The 17118-nt window shown below is 39.3% G+C and overlaps 1 protein-coding gene across 1 annotated transcript; it reads right to left on the bottom strand.

Annotated features, from left to right (window-relative positions):
- Positions 1-6237: 6237 nt before the first annotated feature.
- Positions 6238-8638, bottom strand: LOC142174593 (uncharacterized). Its single transcript, XM_075240416.1, has 3 exons — positions 8111-8638; positions 6507-7580; positions 6238-6309 (listed from the first exon to the last, which is right to left on the bottom strand). Exons 1-3 carry the CDS (start codon positions 8636-8638, stop codon positions 6238-6240), a joined length of 1674 nt encoding a protein of 557 aa, XP_075096517.1.
- Between the last annotated feature and the right edge of the window lie 8480 nt (positions 8639-17118).

The raw sequence follows: 17118 nt of genomic DNA, 5'->3' as shown, positions 1-17118 counted from the left end.
TACACCCAGACTTTCAGTTGTATTTATACCCTAGTAAATGCTCGTGACTTGTGACACCCCGGTTAAGGCTGTGTCGGGTTGAACTTTCCGCATTGTTAACGATATTTCCGCTATTTAGTATTATTTAAATCATGTTTAGAATATTTTTATGTTGATTAACTACTTTAAAAATTGAGTTGGGTTAAACTGGCTGACCTTGTCTTCATGAGAGGCGCCATCACGATTGGGTTCGGGGTTAGGGTCGTGACAAGTTGGTATCAGAGCCTAGGTTACATAGGTCTTACGAGTCATGAGCAGGTTTTGTTGAGTCTCACGGATCGGTACGGAGACTTCTGTATTTATCCTCGAGAGGCTGCAGAACCTTTAGGAACACTTCACATTCTTGAATTCTAATCGTGCGTCCTTGATTCAGCTTGAAAAGTAACTCTTGAATTCCTTCCACGCGTTCGTATGCGCGCATGAGCGCTCAGTATCAGATGTGCCTCGATGGCTTGTGATTCCCTGATCGAGGGGCGAAATGTGATCTCTGTGAGTTGATGTTGGGCCAGTCTGGAGGACTTGAGGCCGGATCTTTGCCTATAACTTGAGCACCGAGGTGCTGATTGTGTGAGCAAGTATTTTTGCATCCAAGGTGATCATATTAGTTCCTCTACTAGTGGAAGTGATGGATGGATAACTATGTGATGAGTATGGTAGTACCGCGAGATGTATCCACATGATTTGGAAGTGACGAGAAGGTCTGATAGAGGATAGAAGAACTATTAGGTGCTTGAATTCCATCTTGATTCGAGGTATTGCCCCGAGTTATGGGCGTGTGAAGGATCTTTTCATGTTTCCCAGTTGTAAGTGATGTAAATTTCATGTTGCGGTATGAGTTCAGACTCATAAAGACTAAGTGACTTCGTACAGTTTATGACGGTGGAAGGTATACAGAAATGTAAGTTAGAGGCAAAGCAGGTGGGTTGTCTCCTGCGAAATGTTCTGAGGTTGTACGATCCTTATGTGTCTGTTAGAAGATCTCATTTGCGAATGAAAGATATGTGTTGCAATTTAAATTGGGTCGCTTAGAGAGTGGGTGTGACTGTTGCGAGAGTGGAATGCGAGATTTGCAGAAGAGTTAAAATTCTAGATGATCTGTGTTTTCACAGGCTTATAAAAGATTTGAGTTTAATCTCACTATGCTATCATGGCATCAATAGAGTATAATCGTTATGAGTTATTGAGTGTGTGCTGATCTATGGCTTCGAGCCAAGTGGGGGAGCTTGCTATTGATTAGGAGATTGCACGGTTAAGTTCTATGTTGGTTCCAGTTTGAGGCGTGTTGGTGAATCAGTTATGGCTTGCGGAAATTGAGACCGAGGATGGCTCGAGTAAAGGAAAATTTTGACGACGATTATATTATGCTTCATAGGTGTGTGAGAATCACGTGATGTCTTGAGTTGTTATTGGCAAGAATGCTTGGTGCATAGCATAGGAAGTTGCTTGGTTGTATTGGGATGAGGTTACATTCTGCGTTGTCGGAGTGCCAATGAGGCACAAGTTGTTCGGTTAATTTGATCAGACTAATTGCAGTTTGAATAGAGTGAATGACTCTCGAGAATGGTTCTAATGTGTTCAAGATTCTACATGTAGCAATTGGGTATTTTAAAGTTGTATATGTGGTTAGGAACTGAGTTTTTATTTGGAAGATGTCAAGACTTGCGGTACTTTCTACATTAACTATGGGATTCTATATATCAATATTAGGAAGGTAATGGTTCCAGATTCGCAGGAAGTCCCTTCGGGGTAGGTATTTTAAACGTGGTGCTTTTGAAAATATTTAAGAGAGTACTCAACGACTTATGAGCCTTAGATAATGTGGTTTCATGTTTGGTCTCGCGTGGCGAGTCTGGGTTGAGGAATTGTGGCGTTGTAGCAAGAAGAAGTGTCAAGCTAATGGTAGATCAGAGGGAAACTCGAATAGATGTGATAGCGTGGTAGTAGGCCAGATCAGTATGGTAAGGATATGATCAGTTCCTTGGGTGTTTTTGAGGTAACGAGTCTTTGCAGTGTTTCGCGGCAATTCTTTTGGGTTTAGTGACATGCGTAACTCGGTTGAGTTAGAAGGATTCAGTCCTGATGAGTTAGTGTTGTGCAAAAGGAATTCGGGGAGTTCTAGATGGTTTCCACCACAGTTAGAGAGGTATATTTTTCTTTTGGCGTGAGGAGCATGGGATGTATAGTGGTTCTCTTCTAGATGGGATCAATGGGGAGTTCTTGGCTAGTGGAATGCATAGTTGCTTGTGGTTCGGAAGGGATATGAAGTTCTCATGGTTATCCTAGGATGTTACGAGTTATGCGGTATGTTGTGAAGGATTGAGAATCGCGTGTGTAAGGTTGCGGTTCAGTTCTAAAAGGAAGGTCACAACTCTTAGGCGGCCGGCAGTTTCAGATAATTAGAGGAACGAGCTTCAAATAATTAGAGAAAGGGTCTTCAGATAATTAAGTAAATGGTATTGCTAATTTGGGGTGATTTGACGATGGCATATGTTTCAGAAAGGGCAATGTGATTAAGTTGATGATACTTCAGTAGTATTGCGGCATTTTCTTGTTAGACCGACCGCTGATATTCGAGTTTGCTTGGTGGCATAGAGGAATTCTAGATTTTCTCTCATGGAATGATTGGGTATTTGAGGTGTGGTATGTATTCGGACGACGGAATTGGGACCAGATATGTTGATTCATGGGCCATATGGAGTTGGAGACGGGAAGTTCTCATATTCAGGCTATGTGGTGGTTGTGAGTCGTGTGTATCAGCACTGTTTAGTGACTATCGGGATTTGGAGACCCGAGCGAATCTTTTGTTGCTTGGTATGTTATATTTTGGATGTGATATCGGGTTTAGATTGTTTGTCTCTGTGTGGTGTCATTCTGGACTATTGCGCTAAGGCGACGCCGTTGGCCATGCCGGAAATGTCACGGATTGAGTGGCGAGGTTCGACGGATTATTGAGCTTATTAGTAATCTGGGGAGATCTATGAGTTATCTTTCTGTGTTGCGAGATGTTACGATTTTTTGGTTATGGGCACATATGGTGCGGTTCTATTGGGGTTTCATGGTGGAAGTCGAGCAGGAAGAGTGATTGGTTATTGCTCGGTGAATGTCGTATCGGTTATGTCCTTTCGGGTTATTGTGGTGTATGTTATTTACTTCACCATGGGTATGATGATTTGCTTTAGTTCCAGACATCGAATTGTGCGTGGTTGTCTATTTCGAGCACAGTGACTTAAGGTGGTTCATATGGAGCAGTGTTGGATAGGATCGCACATCGCAGCCAAGTTATGTGGAGGTATGACCTTGTAGGTTAGATTTGTGTGTTCTGGTGAACTTGAGGTACAACTCTTTCATTTGAGTCATTTTCATGATTTGTGTATGTTCGGACTGTTGCGTATTGGTGCGTGTATTGTGCAAGTTGTGGCTTAGGCCTATATGGATGTGTCATGTCACCAGAGTAATGTGTTGGATTAGAGGAGATCGTTGGGGATCATTAATAAATACGAACGGATGCGATTTCAGCATGTTAGAAGAATAGTATTGAGCTTCGGTTCAGAAATTTGCTGTGGTATTTGCCAAGGAAGAAGTGGCTTCATGAATGGTTGATCTGGGAAATGGTTATGGCTTATCGTGTGTCTTAGTGATCATTGACAGCATATGAAAGTGTTGGGACGAGACTTTAGTTGTTAAGAGTTTTTCTATCGGTATGCGGATGTTGTGTGCAGCTGTTGTGGTTAGAAGTTATCACTACAGGTGTTGAGTTATGAGGTATATCAGGTGATTGCATTGGAGATAGCATATATGGTTTGTTACAGCTTGTTCGGACTTATTCACAGTATAAATGTGAGATTTTGACCGTGTTGATGATTTTAGAAGAGGAAAAGTGGTTCTATGGTTTATGGACTAGGATGGATTGTGAAATTTCAGTTATATTGTGTTATCAAACCTATGTGAGATAGGGTGTTGGGGATCACCCCCATGTATGTGCATGGTGAGGTTATTCAGCAAATGGTTGGCTTTTGGAACAACTCTGGGCATGTTCGAGGACGAACGTATGTTTAAGTGGGGGAGGATGTAACGACCCGACCGGTCGTTTTGAGCTTTTGCATTTCGCTTGCAAGTTCTCGGACATGACTTGCCCCGTGTGATGCAATATAACTTATGTAAATCGTTGGTGTTGGGTTTCAGGTTAACCGGAATTTAATTTGGAAGAACAATCTCAGTTGAAAGCTTAAAATTTAAAAGGTTTGACCAATATTTGACTTGTTTGTATATGATTTCGGATTGTTATTTTTATGATTTGGTTAGCTCCGTTAGGTGATTTGGGACTTAAAAGCATGATCGGAATGCATTTTGGAAGTTCATGGAAGGTTTAGGCTTGGATTGGCGAAATTGAGATTTCGGCGCTTTCCGGTTGATAGGTGAGATTTTGATATAGGGGTCAGAATAGAATTCCGAGAGTTGCAGTAGTTTCATTGTGTCATTTGGGATGTGTGTGTGCAAAATTTCAGGTCATTCGGACGAGAATTGATAGACTTTTTGATCGAAAGCATAATTTAAGAGTTCTTGGAGTTCTTAGGCTTGAATCCTATGTTAAATTGGTGATTGATGTTGTTGTGAGCGTTCCGAAGTTTTGAACATGTTTGAACGATGTCATGGGATGTGTTGGTACAATTGGTTTGAAGTTCCGGGAGTTCCGGGTAGGTTCCGGGATATTTTAGGTCGAAAATCATAGTTGTAGCAGGTCTAGAAGGGTTGCAGGCCTCAGAACCCACCCGCTCGGTCCGCACAAAAAGAAGTGCGGCCGCGGTAGGTGTTGTGCGGCCCGCACAAAATGTTGTGCGGCCGCGGTGGGGAACTTTTCACTGGTCCTATTTTGGAAGCTCATATCTTTTGATCTACAAGGAATTTGGAGGTGATTCAAAAACAAAAGTTGTATCCCTTTGTGTCTAGTTTCCATAAAGTAAAAGATAATGCAATTTGGATATCTGTAGCCAAAGTTATGGCCAAAATGCTAAAGCCTATCACTGCAAAGGAAAGCTGTGCGGTCGCGGTCGTTTTTGTGCAGACCGCACTAGTTTTGTGCGGACCACGGTCGATTTTGTGCGGTACACGGAGTTGGAAATCTGTGGGATACTCTATAAATACGAGGTTTTGGATTTTATTTGATATTTTGACCTAGAGAGGTCGGATTTTGGCGATTTTTTGACGGTTTTTCAAGAAATTAGCCGGCGTAAGTGATTCTAACTCAAATTTGGTAAGAGTACATGAATCTATCATTGAATTCATCGTTTGTTTTTATTGGTAATCCGCTAGGCAAGCGCCTAGGGCTAGTTTTATATATAACAAAAATAAAAATCAAAATACATTGTCATGATATCCTACAAATTGAAAGGAATATAATTTGAAACTAATAAATATCATATTATCTAAATTGTGCAGATTAATGAATGTTTTTTGCCCAACTTTCTTAATGATGTGCGCTTGCCATAAACGACCAAGATATTCCTTGTCAAGCATGTGTTTCAATTCCAGCTTGCATTTCCTTGTGAAATGTCGTATCAAATGCAAGCCCCAATATGCTTAAAGCAACGTGGTTTGCTTCGAAAGCAATGTCTCTTGCTGGATTGCTTTCCACCCATGTGCATGCCATGTCCAGCATTTCACAAGAAAATAAATTTCACAAGGAAATACCCATGCGCATGCTTTCGTGCATCTCCAGCTTCGATAGAAGCAATTCCAAGTTTCAAAAAACCCATACACGTTCTACCATTTCCATGTCCAGCATGCTCTTCGTTTTCCATGAATTAAGGTTCACGATTCAAGACCCCTTTCGCGTGCTTTTTTGCTGGATATTTTTCCAGCCCATGCGCATGCCATGCGTTCTTTTCTAGTTTCGATAGAATCAATTCCAGGTTTCAGAACTTCATGTACACGCTCTATCATTTCTCGAAATGAGCTAAAGTATTGCATTCTCAAGCATGAAAAGCATCTATGTCCAGCCTGCTACTGACCAGCGTTCCCTTCTATGAGATATCATGCGTGCCTCCCTTTTTATTATATTTTTTAATCCCAAATTGAAGTCCCTGCTGCTGTTGTTCTTCCCTTCCCCGACCAGGAGCATGCTTCACACTTTTCAGAAGAAACCATGTGATGTTGTACCTGCGCGCTAAAGATACCCTCCTCCCTTATGATTTGAATATATTAGTCCTTTAAGTTGACATGCCTCCTGCTATTCCTTTTCTCTTTGCTTCTTATCTCCTGTCCACCTTCACCCTTAGACTTGGACATTGCATCTTATCTTCATTAACCAACCTCCTTCCCTTTTCATCTAGATGCCAGAATTGTTGGCATTCTATTTCTCCATGATCTAAAGCATAATTAGCCAAGTGATCAGCCAACTTGTTGCCCTCTCTATGAATATGAGTAGCTGTGTAATTGCCCCCAGTCATTAGTTGCATTATTTCCTCTACCTGCTCAGATATGATCCATGGTGGTTTCCAGATCCCATCCATAATCTTTTTTAATAACATTGAGTCAGTTTGAAGCCATACATGAGGGTATTGTTGAAATATGCAGAACCTTAGTGCCTCTACCATGGCCTTCGCTTCTGCTACTGTGTTTGTTGTCTCCTCAATCTCCCTTCCTACTGACTTGACTATGTCACCATTTTCATTTCGTATACAGAAACCTATTGAGCTTCTGCCTGGATTCCCCCTCGAAGCCCCATCTGTATTAACCTTTAGCCATCCTGTATTTGGAAGTTCCCACATGACTTTGGTAACCTTAAGTTTTGGAGTGAAATTTTCCATCACAACTAATAGATCTTGCCATTTGTGAGGTACCATGATCATCCCAGGCTTTCTCAGTTTCACCAAAGCCTGAAGATTTGATGAAACTTGATAGATCACCCTGCTTGTTCTCACGCCATCACCATACTTCATACTATTTCTTCTTTTACAAAGTTCCCAGACTATGCATGAGGGGAGTGCTTGCATTATTTGTTTTAGCCTTAAGCACACATTTGCAGTCCAACATTTTGTGATTGCTTGGTGCAATGTAAGTCCCTCCACATCTATTCCTGCCCTCGATAGAAAATACCTCCAAGTTATCTTTGCAGTTTCTGATCTAAAAAACAAGTGCTTAAGAGATTCCTCATCAGGCTGTATACAACACCAACATTTTGATGGCATGCAGTAGCATATCCTTTTCAAGAAATCATCTAAAGGTAGTTTTGCTTTCCACACTTTCCACATGAAAAATGATATTTTAAAAGGAATTCCCTTCACCCAAATCATTCTATAAGCTATTCTTGGTTCGTCTCTTCTTCTCGTATACTCCCATGCTGACTTAACACTGAAATATCCTCTTGTTTCCAGCATCCAACACGGCCTGTCAAGAACCTGCATCTGTGAAGGTGGTTTGATTTTCTCCATAATGTGTACTGCTAAGTCTTCAGGAAGTATTTCATATAGCCTGGCCACATCCCACTCACCATCTAAGGTAACATCATTTACATTATGTACAATATCATCAATGCCAAAGTCCTGAGGAACTAAAAAATATAGTGCCCCAAGACCTGTCCAATTTTCATACCAAAATAGTGAGGATCCCATTTTTGTTTGCCAAAGGATTTGATGTTCAATCAGATCTCTGCATTCCAACATTTTTCTCCAGATGTGAGACCCCCTTTTCCACGGAACAATAACAGGATTTAATTTTTTGCAGTATTTCTGACATACGAAAGCGCTCCATAGGCTCGGTTTTGTTCTGAAATTCCACCACAACTTACTGAATAATGCGTTTTCTACATCATGCAGTGACCTGAAACCTATTCATCCTTCTTCAATTGGCATGCATAAGGTATTCCATGAAGCCCAATGCCTACTAGTTCCTCCTACAGTGCTGCTCCAAAAAAACCGAGCAAACAATTTGTGCAACCTATTTATCACATACTTTGGAGGGTTTACAGCTGAAAGTAGATGCATAGGCATGCTTTGCAATACATGGGATATGAGAACTGCCCTGCCCCTACTGATAATAACTTGCCCTGCCATGATTGCATTTTGTCCATTACCTTAGTAATTAGGGGCTGATAGAATTCCAGCTTTCTCCTTGCATAAAATATCGGACAACCTAGATATATGATAAGGAAATCATTCCTATAAATGCCTGTGATCCTTTCTACCTTGCTGACCACTTCCATGTCTGTTAAATGATGCAGGTACACAGCTGATTTGGTCTTGTTAACAAGCTGCCTAGATGCATTTTCATATTCCTTCAGCACTTGCATAATCAGCATCAGAGATGTTTCATCTAAGGATGAGAAGATAATCATGTCATCTGCATACGCCAAATGATTGATCTTTGGACTCCACTTTGGCATCCCAAATCCACAAAAATACAGGTTAGTATGTAATGCATTGAGTCCCCTAGATAATGCTTCTGCTGCCAATATAAACAAAGTTGGAGAAACAAGATCACCTTGTTTTATTCCCCTTGAGGACTTAAAGAACCCACGCGCTTGACCATTTATTAGAATAGAATACCAATTGTTTGAAAATAATCCAAAGACAATCCCTATCAACCTTTCTGTGAATCCCATCTTTCTTAGTACCTTGGTTAGGAATAGCCAAGATAATCTATCATAAGCTTTGGTCATATCTAGCTTCAGGATGACATTAGGTCTAGCCTTAGTTCTAAGCCTAATGTCAGTCACTATCTCCTGAGTTAAAAGGATGTTTTCTACTATATTCCTTCCCTTAACAAAACCTGCTTGCTCCTCCGATATCAGACTTGAGAGAAATTTCACTAGCCTTTCATGAACCACCCTTGATATAACCTTATTAGAAAAATTACTGAGGCTTATTGGTCTTAAATCAGAAAATGTGGTAACTTCTTTTTTCTTTGGTAGAAGAACTAGGTTTGTGTGTGTTACACACTTGGGAAGCTCATGGACATTGAAAAAGCCCTCACCATGTCGTACAGGTCATCCCCTATTAAGTCCCAACAAGAATGATAAAATTTTCCTGACATACCATCTGGCCCCCCAGCACTATCACCATTAAGTCCAAGTACTGCCACTTTAACCTCCTCTTTTGTTGGTTGCTTAATCAATTCTGCATTCTGCTCAGTGTTAATTAGATTAGGAACATGCTCTAAGATATCAAATGATGAAGTAGCTTCTTCTGTGAACTGTTCCTCGTAGAATTTGATAGCCTCTTCTGCAATTTGTTCTTCTTCTTCAATCCAGGTTCCTCCACTGTTTTGAATTCTGTTAAGCTGAAGTCTCTTCCTTCTACCTCTCACTTGTGCATGGAAGAACTTAGTGTTCCTATCCCCTTCCTTGAACCAAGTCATGCCTACTTTTTGTTGCCAATATTTCTCCTCTAGTGCAAGACTTTTGATCAATTCTGCCTGAACCTTTTGTAGTCTTTCCCTGTTCATTCCTGTAGGATTTGCTTCAAATTCTACTTCATGAACCATCACTACCTCTTCCATACTTGCTATCTTTTGGAAAATATCTCCAAATGTAGCCTTACTCCACAATGAAAGGGCCTTCTTTAATTTTTTTAACATGTGATTAAAAAGAATAAAAGGATTTGCACTGAAATCAGCAGACCAATTCTCTTTCACCACATCTTTAAAAGTTGCATGTTCCACCCAAAAATTCAAGAACTTAAAATGTTTTTTTATAGGTGGATTCTCAATATCACACTTCAAAAACATTGGACTATGATCAGAGCCAGTCTTTGACAAATGTTGCACCTCTATTCCTGGAAATTTTTGTTGGAATTCAACATTGGCCAAACATCTGTCTAGTCTTTTGAATATACAGTCTTCCTCTGCTCTCCCATTCCACCATGTGAATATGCTGCCTTTAAAACCAAGGTCGAATAGATTGCAAGTGTTGATGCAGTGTCGAAAATCATCAATTTCATTCAATGACACAGGTAACCCACCAAATTTTTCTTCTTCGTCCCATATTACATTGAAATCACCTCCTACAAGCCATGGTGCATCCATATCACTTGCCATTGCATATAATGAATCCCATAATTCTATCCTCTCGATTGCATCACATTTTGCGTATATCAATGTTAGGACAAACTCCACATGCGATTCAGTATGAAACAATCTTAATGTTAATTGTTGCACCATATTGTACATAACAGTTACCTCAAATACCTCATCTATAAAAGCCCAGATCTTGTTGGAAATATTTGAAATTGCCTGTGCAAGTCCTATCTTATTTCTGTACCTTTCCAGTTTTTTTGCTTGTTGCTTTGGCTCCATTAATCCTACAAAATCATAGTGATTTTGCCTGTGCATTTTTGTCAACCTTTCAAAGGCCTGCTGTGTGTTGACTGACCTTATATTCCAAATGAGAGCATTCATCACTGATTGCTGGATTTAGTCATCGTTCTCCTTGTGTGCACCCCAGCTTTTGGTGCTGCAAAATTATCTTTTTGTTGCTTCTTCTTACCTTTTGCTGCTGATTTTGCCTTTACCACTTGCGTAGGTGATAAGTCACCTTTCCTTGCAGCAATCATAAGGTGTTGGGTAGTTGATTCTTGGTCCATGTCGTATCCAGATTTACCAATTTCTTCTCCTTCTTCATTGTCTTCCTTCCCTCCTGATGTAGCTCCAAATGCATTATTTTTAGGGTCCAAGGGTTTCTCTTCTCCTCTTTTTAACAACTGCAGCTTGTTTTTCTCTAATGTAACAGTAATATTTTCTATTTCTGTTTTTTGTTTTGGTTGTTTCAACTTCTCTGTTGTGTTATGTTGTGGGTCTTCTTGTGATTTCTGCAGTTGATCATCTTCTGTGCCTCCGGGATCATTTACCTCTGGGCCTCTTCCTTCATAGTTACTAATTTCTGTGACTTCCGCCGTCTGAGAATTATTGATGTGCTCAACATATTCTGCTCCTTCCTTTATTAAATAGTTACCAGTTGTATTGTTTTCATTGGCATGGATCTCTCTATTTACACTTTGCTCATCTTCTTCTTTGTCATTCTCATTAGGTTCCTCATCATCTTGTGCTCCTAGTGGTACTTCGTTCTCTTCTGAATCGTATTCCCTTTGTGCCTCCCATAGCCTGCCTCCACATTCTTGCACTCTTTCTTTAAATGTAGACGATTTTGACCCTTCTGCTATATAATTTGGCTTTTTATTAAGTACCTTGTTCACTAAAATATCTTGTGATGGGATTTCCTTGGATGGTTTATTGATCTTCACTATTCCTTCTCCTGTTTTATCCTTGAAGCTTCTTTCTACCCATTGTGCGGTATCGTTTGTTGCTTTTGATGCCTCCTTTCCATTGACTAGATCATTTGTTGAACTAATCCCGGATGAGTTAAAATGAAAAGCTTGTGCTGCTGGATTTAACTTTCCCTCATTATTGATCATATTTTTTGTTTTTTGCTTTGTAGATGCTTGGTTATAAAGTGCTGATCTGTTTGTTGCTACATTATCTGCCACCATTGCCAATTGATCAATAGGTTCTTCATCCATCCCTTGTAATATTGCAAACTTGTTAGCTACTTGAACATGATCATTATCTTCATTGTCTGCTGCCACCAAATCCTTACCACTGTTGATATGTGCTTCTACTTGTCTCCCTACAGTGCTTGTACTCTCCTTGTTGTTAATGTTTTCAAACTGCTTAGCTGGTTCCATCTCCATTCCATTAGTAGTGATACTAGTATTTTGAATTACTACATTTCTAACTCTGTTGTCCTTCACTTCCTTCCATTGCTCTTTCGCTGTAACATTCACATTACCCACGACCTTTCCACTAGATAACATCATTATAGGCTGTGAGTTCCCTATGTCCTGTTTCTTAGCATTATCTGCTTGGTTATCATTCTCCTTCTCCACATATAGTTCAGGGTGTATCCTCCAGCATTCAAATTGATCATGCCCTTGAAGTTTACAATGTCTGCAGTATTTAGGCAGCATGTCATATTGAATTCTCACCCATTCAGTTCTTGTTGTTCCTATAGCTTCGTTGACTATGTCCATCCTCACCTTTTTAGGCAGATCTCCAAGTAAGTTCACTAGTACCTTCACCCTAGCACAACTAGGTCTAGTTTTATTAATTGTAGCCATGTCTAGATGCATATGTTTACCTACTGCTGAAGCTAGCGAAAATAGGCATTCCTTTACAAAAAAGGTTGGCAATAGACCTGGGAATGAGATCCAAGCCATTGCCTTGGGTGTTTCTTCATCTGCTCTAAACTTTGAGTCATAAATCAACGGCCTAAGCTGATATTGATATCCATCCCTATCCTTTATGTAATGAGTTTTTGATGAGAAATGAAGATAGTCCTGCCTTAATGTCATTCTAATCAAAATATGTCTATCCCTTAGAAATCCAATGTTACATTCACCTTTAATTCCGCATTGAATTGGTATTAACTTACGCAATTGTTGAATTTCTGGGCTGCCATAAGAACATTTACCAACTATTGCATATTGTAGTCCTTCGATGATATCCATCCTTTCTACTTCTGCTTCTGTGAATTGAATAACATGTTCTCCATTCAATATTGTAGGTGTTCGAATAGCAATTGGCTCAACTTCCTGTTGCTCATGCATTCCAGCATTTAAAGTGGAAGGTTTCAGAATTTTAGAGTAATCCATCGGCTGTTTGTTGTTAATTGTGATCCCTGATGTTTGCGCAATGTTTGGAGGAAGTTGTGTAGGCAGCGCAGCCACCAAAAGTGGCTGGCCACCTGCCTGTGTGTCCATTTCAGTTGTAATTCTTTAGCACTCTACTTACATGACAAAGGTGCAGTATGTTTGCAATAAAACGAAATTACTGTAAATTGAATTTGCTTCACACAAACTGTTGTGCTTAACAATAGCGCTGGAATTGTTGAAATTGGATGAAGAACTATGTGTGCTACAATAACTCGTGAAATTGAGATTAAGATCTACAAAAATTGACTATAGATCTGAAGTTGAAACCAATTGGGTATTATTTGTAAGGAAATTATGTATCTTTTGACACCATGTTTGGTTGGTTCCACCACCGGATTCCAGAGTTATGACTGGAAAATGATGACAAAATTACTGTTCATAGATTTTTCTAGAGAGAAGGCAGAGAGAAGAAGTGAATTCATCATTTAATTCGTGACTTGAGATGGAATTTGGGAAGAAAATTGTGAAATCTTTCAAAATGTAGAATGATGATTTGAGGACCAAATGGTATCGGAATTGGATAATTTTCGTATGGTTAGACTCATGAGAGTATAAGGATTCTAGTTTTGTGAATTTTGTCAAATTTCGAGACATGGGCCCGGGGCTCGGGTTTTGGTAATTTCGGGAATCGCGTCCTTTGTTGATTGTTTTTGCTTGGGCTTTGTTCCCTTAGCATATTGTGACGTATTCGTTCTGATTTTGGATAGATTCGACGCGCGTAAAGGCCAATTCGAGGGGCAAAGGCATCGCGAGCTAGAGATTTAGCCGGTTCGAGATGAGTAATGATTGTAAATGATGCTCTGAGGGTTTGAAACCCCAGATTGCACATCGTAGTGCTATATTGAGGTGAGGCACATGTTTGATGACGAGCGTGGGGTTGTGTATTATTGGGGATTGTGACTTGGTCTGTCCCGACTGATGATTTTACCGCGTATTTGACTGAAACTTATATGTTATCATCATGATTTGGGTTGATTGCCATATTTGGGCTTCATGCCAACTATTTGAACCCTTCGAGGATTTTTATTACTATTTCCTCACTGTTTTGACTTATTAATTAAACTTAGTTATGTTATTTTCCACTGTTACTCAGCCATTTTTACTCCGTTTTGAGACTTAAATGATATTTTAAATGATGTTTTGGGCTGAGAAATAATGTTTTACTAATGCTCGATGGGCTTGTGAGTATTTTTGACTGAGTAAGGCCGAGGGCTTAGTTGTGAGGAAACACTGATGCTGATTTGAGGTCGATGGGCTGAGATATGTACGCCACAAGGTGGCTTGTTGATATTGTTTATGAGGCCGAGGGCCTGAGATATATACGCCATGAGGTGGCTTGACTGATATGAGGCCGAGGGCCTAGATTTGATGCCACGAGATGGCTTGATATTGCGCTTGGGCTGTAAGGGGCCCCTCCCGGAGTCTGTACACCCTCAGTGAGCGCGAGTACCCATTGTGATGTGAGATATATCCCGAGGGGCTGATATTGTTCTATGTGATAGCCCGAGGGGCTGATATTATTCTATGTGATAGCCTGAGGGCTGATATTGTTCTATGTGATTGCCCGAGGGGCTGGTACCATTCTATGTGATTTCCCGAGGGGCTAGTATTATTCTAAGATATTGCCCGAGGGGCAGAGTTGTTGACATTGAGCCCCAGGGGCGAACCTTTATGTGTTTATCTTTCATATTTACCTATCATTTACCTGTTAAACTATGTTATTTGTGCCCGAGGGGCGGATTTCTGTACTTATCTGCATTAACTGTTTTGCATTCATTTGCGTACTGTTGAAAAAGCCATTTTCAAAGAAGTTTAAACTGAGCTAAGATGTTTAAAGAGATTTTACGGCTTCACTGCTTTCTTACTGGTTTTTGAACTGCTTCTATACAGCATCTTGGTATGCTTTACGTGATTTCTTACCATTCAGACTTTAGTTATGATTATTACTTACTGAGTTAGAGTACTTACTTTACTTCCCGCTCCTTGTGCACAGATTCAGGTATTTATATACCCGGTAACGGGTTTTGGCTGATCAGAGGCAGAGTCATCGGAGTTTAGCAAGGTAGCTGCTGGCGTTCACATCACTGCTTCTCTCTCTCTCTCTCTCTCTCTCTCTCTCTCTTCATTCATTAGTCTGTATTTGTACACCCAGACTTTCAATTGTATTTATACCCTAGTAGATGCTCGTGACTTGTGACACCCCGGTTAGGGCTGTGTCGGGTTGAACTTTCCGCATTGTTAACGATATTTCCGCTATTTAGTATTATTTAAATCATGTTCAGACTATTTTTATGTTGATTAACTGCTTTAAAAGTTGAATTGGGTTGAACTGGCTGGCGTTGTCTTCACGAGAGACGCCATCACGATCGGGTTAGGGGTTAGGGTCGTGACATCAAAATACTGTAATTGCAGTCTCTCAGGGAAGTGGAACAGATGTTGTAACAGGAGGTACAGAAGTTGAAGCTATTTTTCGTGATATTGAACAAGGAAAAATAATTTTGGATTCACCTGAAGTGGAATAACGTATTCCTATAGTAAACGTGAATGCACCATCTGGACCAAAGGAAAGGGAACCTGAGTGTGTACTGGTCTAGCAACTCTTTCTGATACATGCATGCAAGAAAGTAAATGTAATTTGGAAGGAATTGAAAGGGTGTTGAATGAAGAAGCACCTCTTGTTGTTCATGAAATTATTGAAAAGATTCAGCAGGTTAGTGTGCGCAGTTTTATTGTTTTATTTAACAGTTGTAAAATGTTATAATGGACGTTAATCTTTCCATTTCTTTTTTGTTTATTTGAAGCAAGGGAAAATTGTATACTAGAAAAATATAGAGGAAATCTGTGGATTCGTGCCCGAATTTTAATATTTTTACTCAACCAAGTCAACAAGTTGTAATATAATGGATGATGAACCTACCAACATTAGTGCTGTTGTTGATCGCGACCCTGCTGAACAATCTGTTGTTGTTGTTGTTATGCAGAAAAATGATTCAGATAAAAAGATTGTTTTATATTCAAGTGTGGATGAGGGAGTTTATGTTTCTCCTATTAAAATTGCTAAGCATGTTGCTCATTTGAATGATTATTCTGATCTGCAGCCCACATTGAAATCTAAAATAAAAAGTATAAAAGAGGTAGAAGGTGAAAATAAAAATCTAAAAGTTGCTTCCTATAAAGGAAAAGAAGTTCCAGAAAAAGTAGAAGAATTGCTTGGTAGAGGAAAAAGAATTCGTAATGCCTGTTGGCATTTAAAATCTCCATATAAGGGAACAAGTAAAGGTATGAATTGGAGTTTGAAATATATTCGAAGATGTTGCTGGCATTATCGGAAAACAATCAAATCTTCTGAGGATAATTTTGAAGCATATTTAAAAGATAACAAGAGAATAGGTCGTCTACCAAAGTGAGTTTTGCTATTCGGCTTATTGTATTTTTATTTCATATATATGTTATTAACAAATCTCTTTTATTTTGTTTTTCATATTTGTTCTGTCTTTGTTTTTTGAGAGGAGTAACTGATACTTACAAAGAAGATCATGTACTGAAAGCAAAGTCATATGAACTTTACAATGAGAAAATTCAGTCAGGAATGTTCTTTAAAGAGATTGCAGATGATAACTTTACTTTTACTGATGCAGTATGTACATATCTTTTATCTTGTTAGATCATGATTTTATTATATACATCTTGTTAACTCATGATTTTATTTTGTTTTATATTTGACATATATATATTTTTAATATTCAGCATATAGATGTTTTATTGTATTATCTGAGGAAGAAGCATATATATCACATCAATGAGTATCCATTTGCTTCAACAACAACAAATGTGGACTTTAACGACACTTTGAAATTTGCATATAAGGACTAGAATGTTCATCTAGAAGACTGGAATGAATTTGAATTTTGGAATGACCCTTCTGGATTGAGATTTGGGCTTTGTCAGTACATATTGGGTGAAAATCGTAAATGTGGTATTCCATGGTCATCTGTTCAAAAAGTTTTCTGTCCAATTCGACTTCCTGCAACATTGGTAAATGGTGAAATTCCATTAGATTCTTGCACTCATTATTTTCTGGCAGTATTAAACTTGAATAAGAAGACCATAGATGTATATGATTCGGTGTACAAGGGAGATGAGTATGATATTATAAAGGAGCAGCGTATTGCTTATCAGCATTTTATTCCTGTGATTTTGGAGCGTTTTGGATTTGGCGACTTGCATCCTACATTTGGGTATGTGTATGAACCATTTGTGGTTAGCTGGAAAGAATCACCAAAACAGATAGGAAACAAAAATTGTGGTGCATTTCTTGTAAGGTATGTTGATATGTTGATGCAAGGTCAAGATGTTATGAAATTTGTGCCCAATACAA

The sequence above is a fragment of the Nicotiana tabacum genome, chromosome 20 (genome assembly GCF_000715075.1).
Source record: "Nicotiana tabacum cultivar K326 chromosome 20, ASM71507v2, whole genome shotgun sequence".
Lineage (NCBI taxonomy): Eukaryota > Viridiplantae > Streptophyta > Magnoliopsida > Solanales > Solanaceae > Nicotiana > Nicotiana tabacum.
This window is presented reverse-complemented; position numbering and strand designations above follow the sequence as displayed.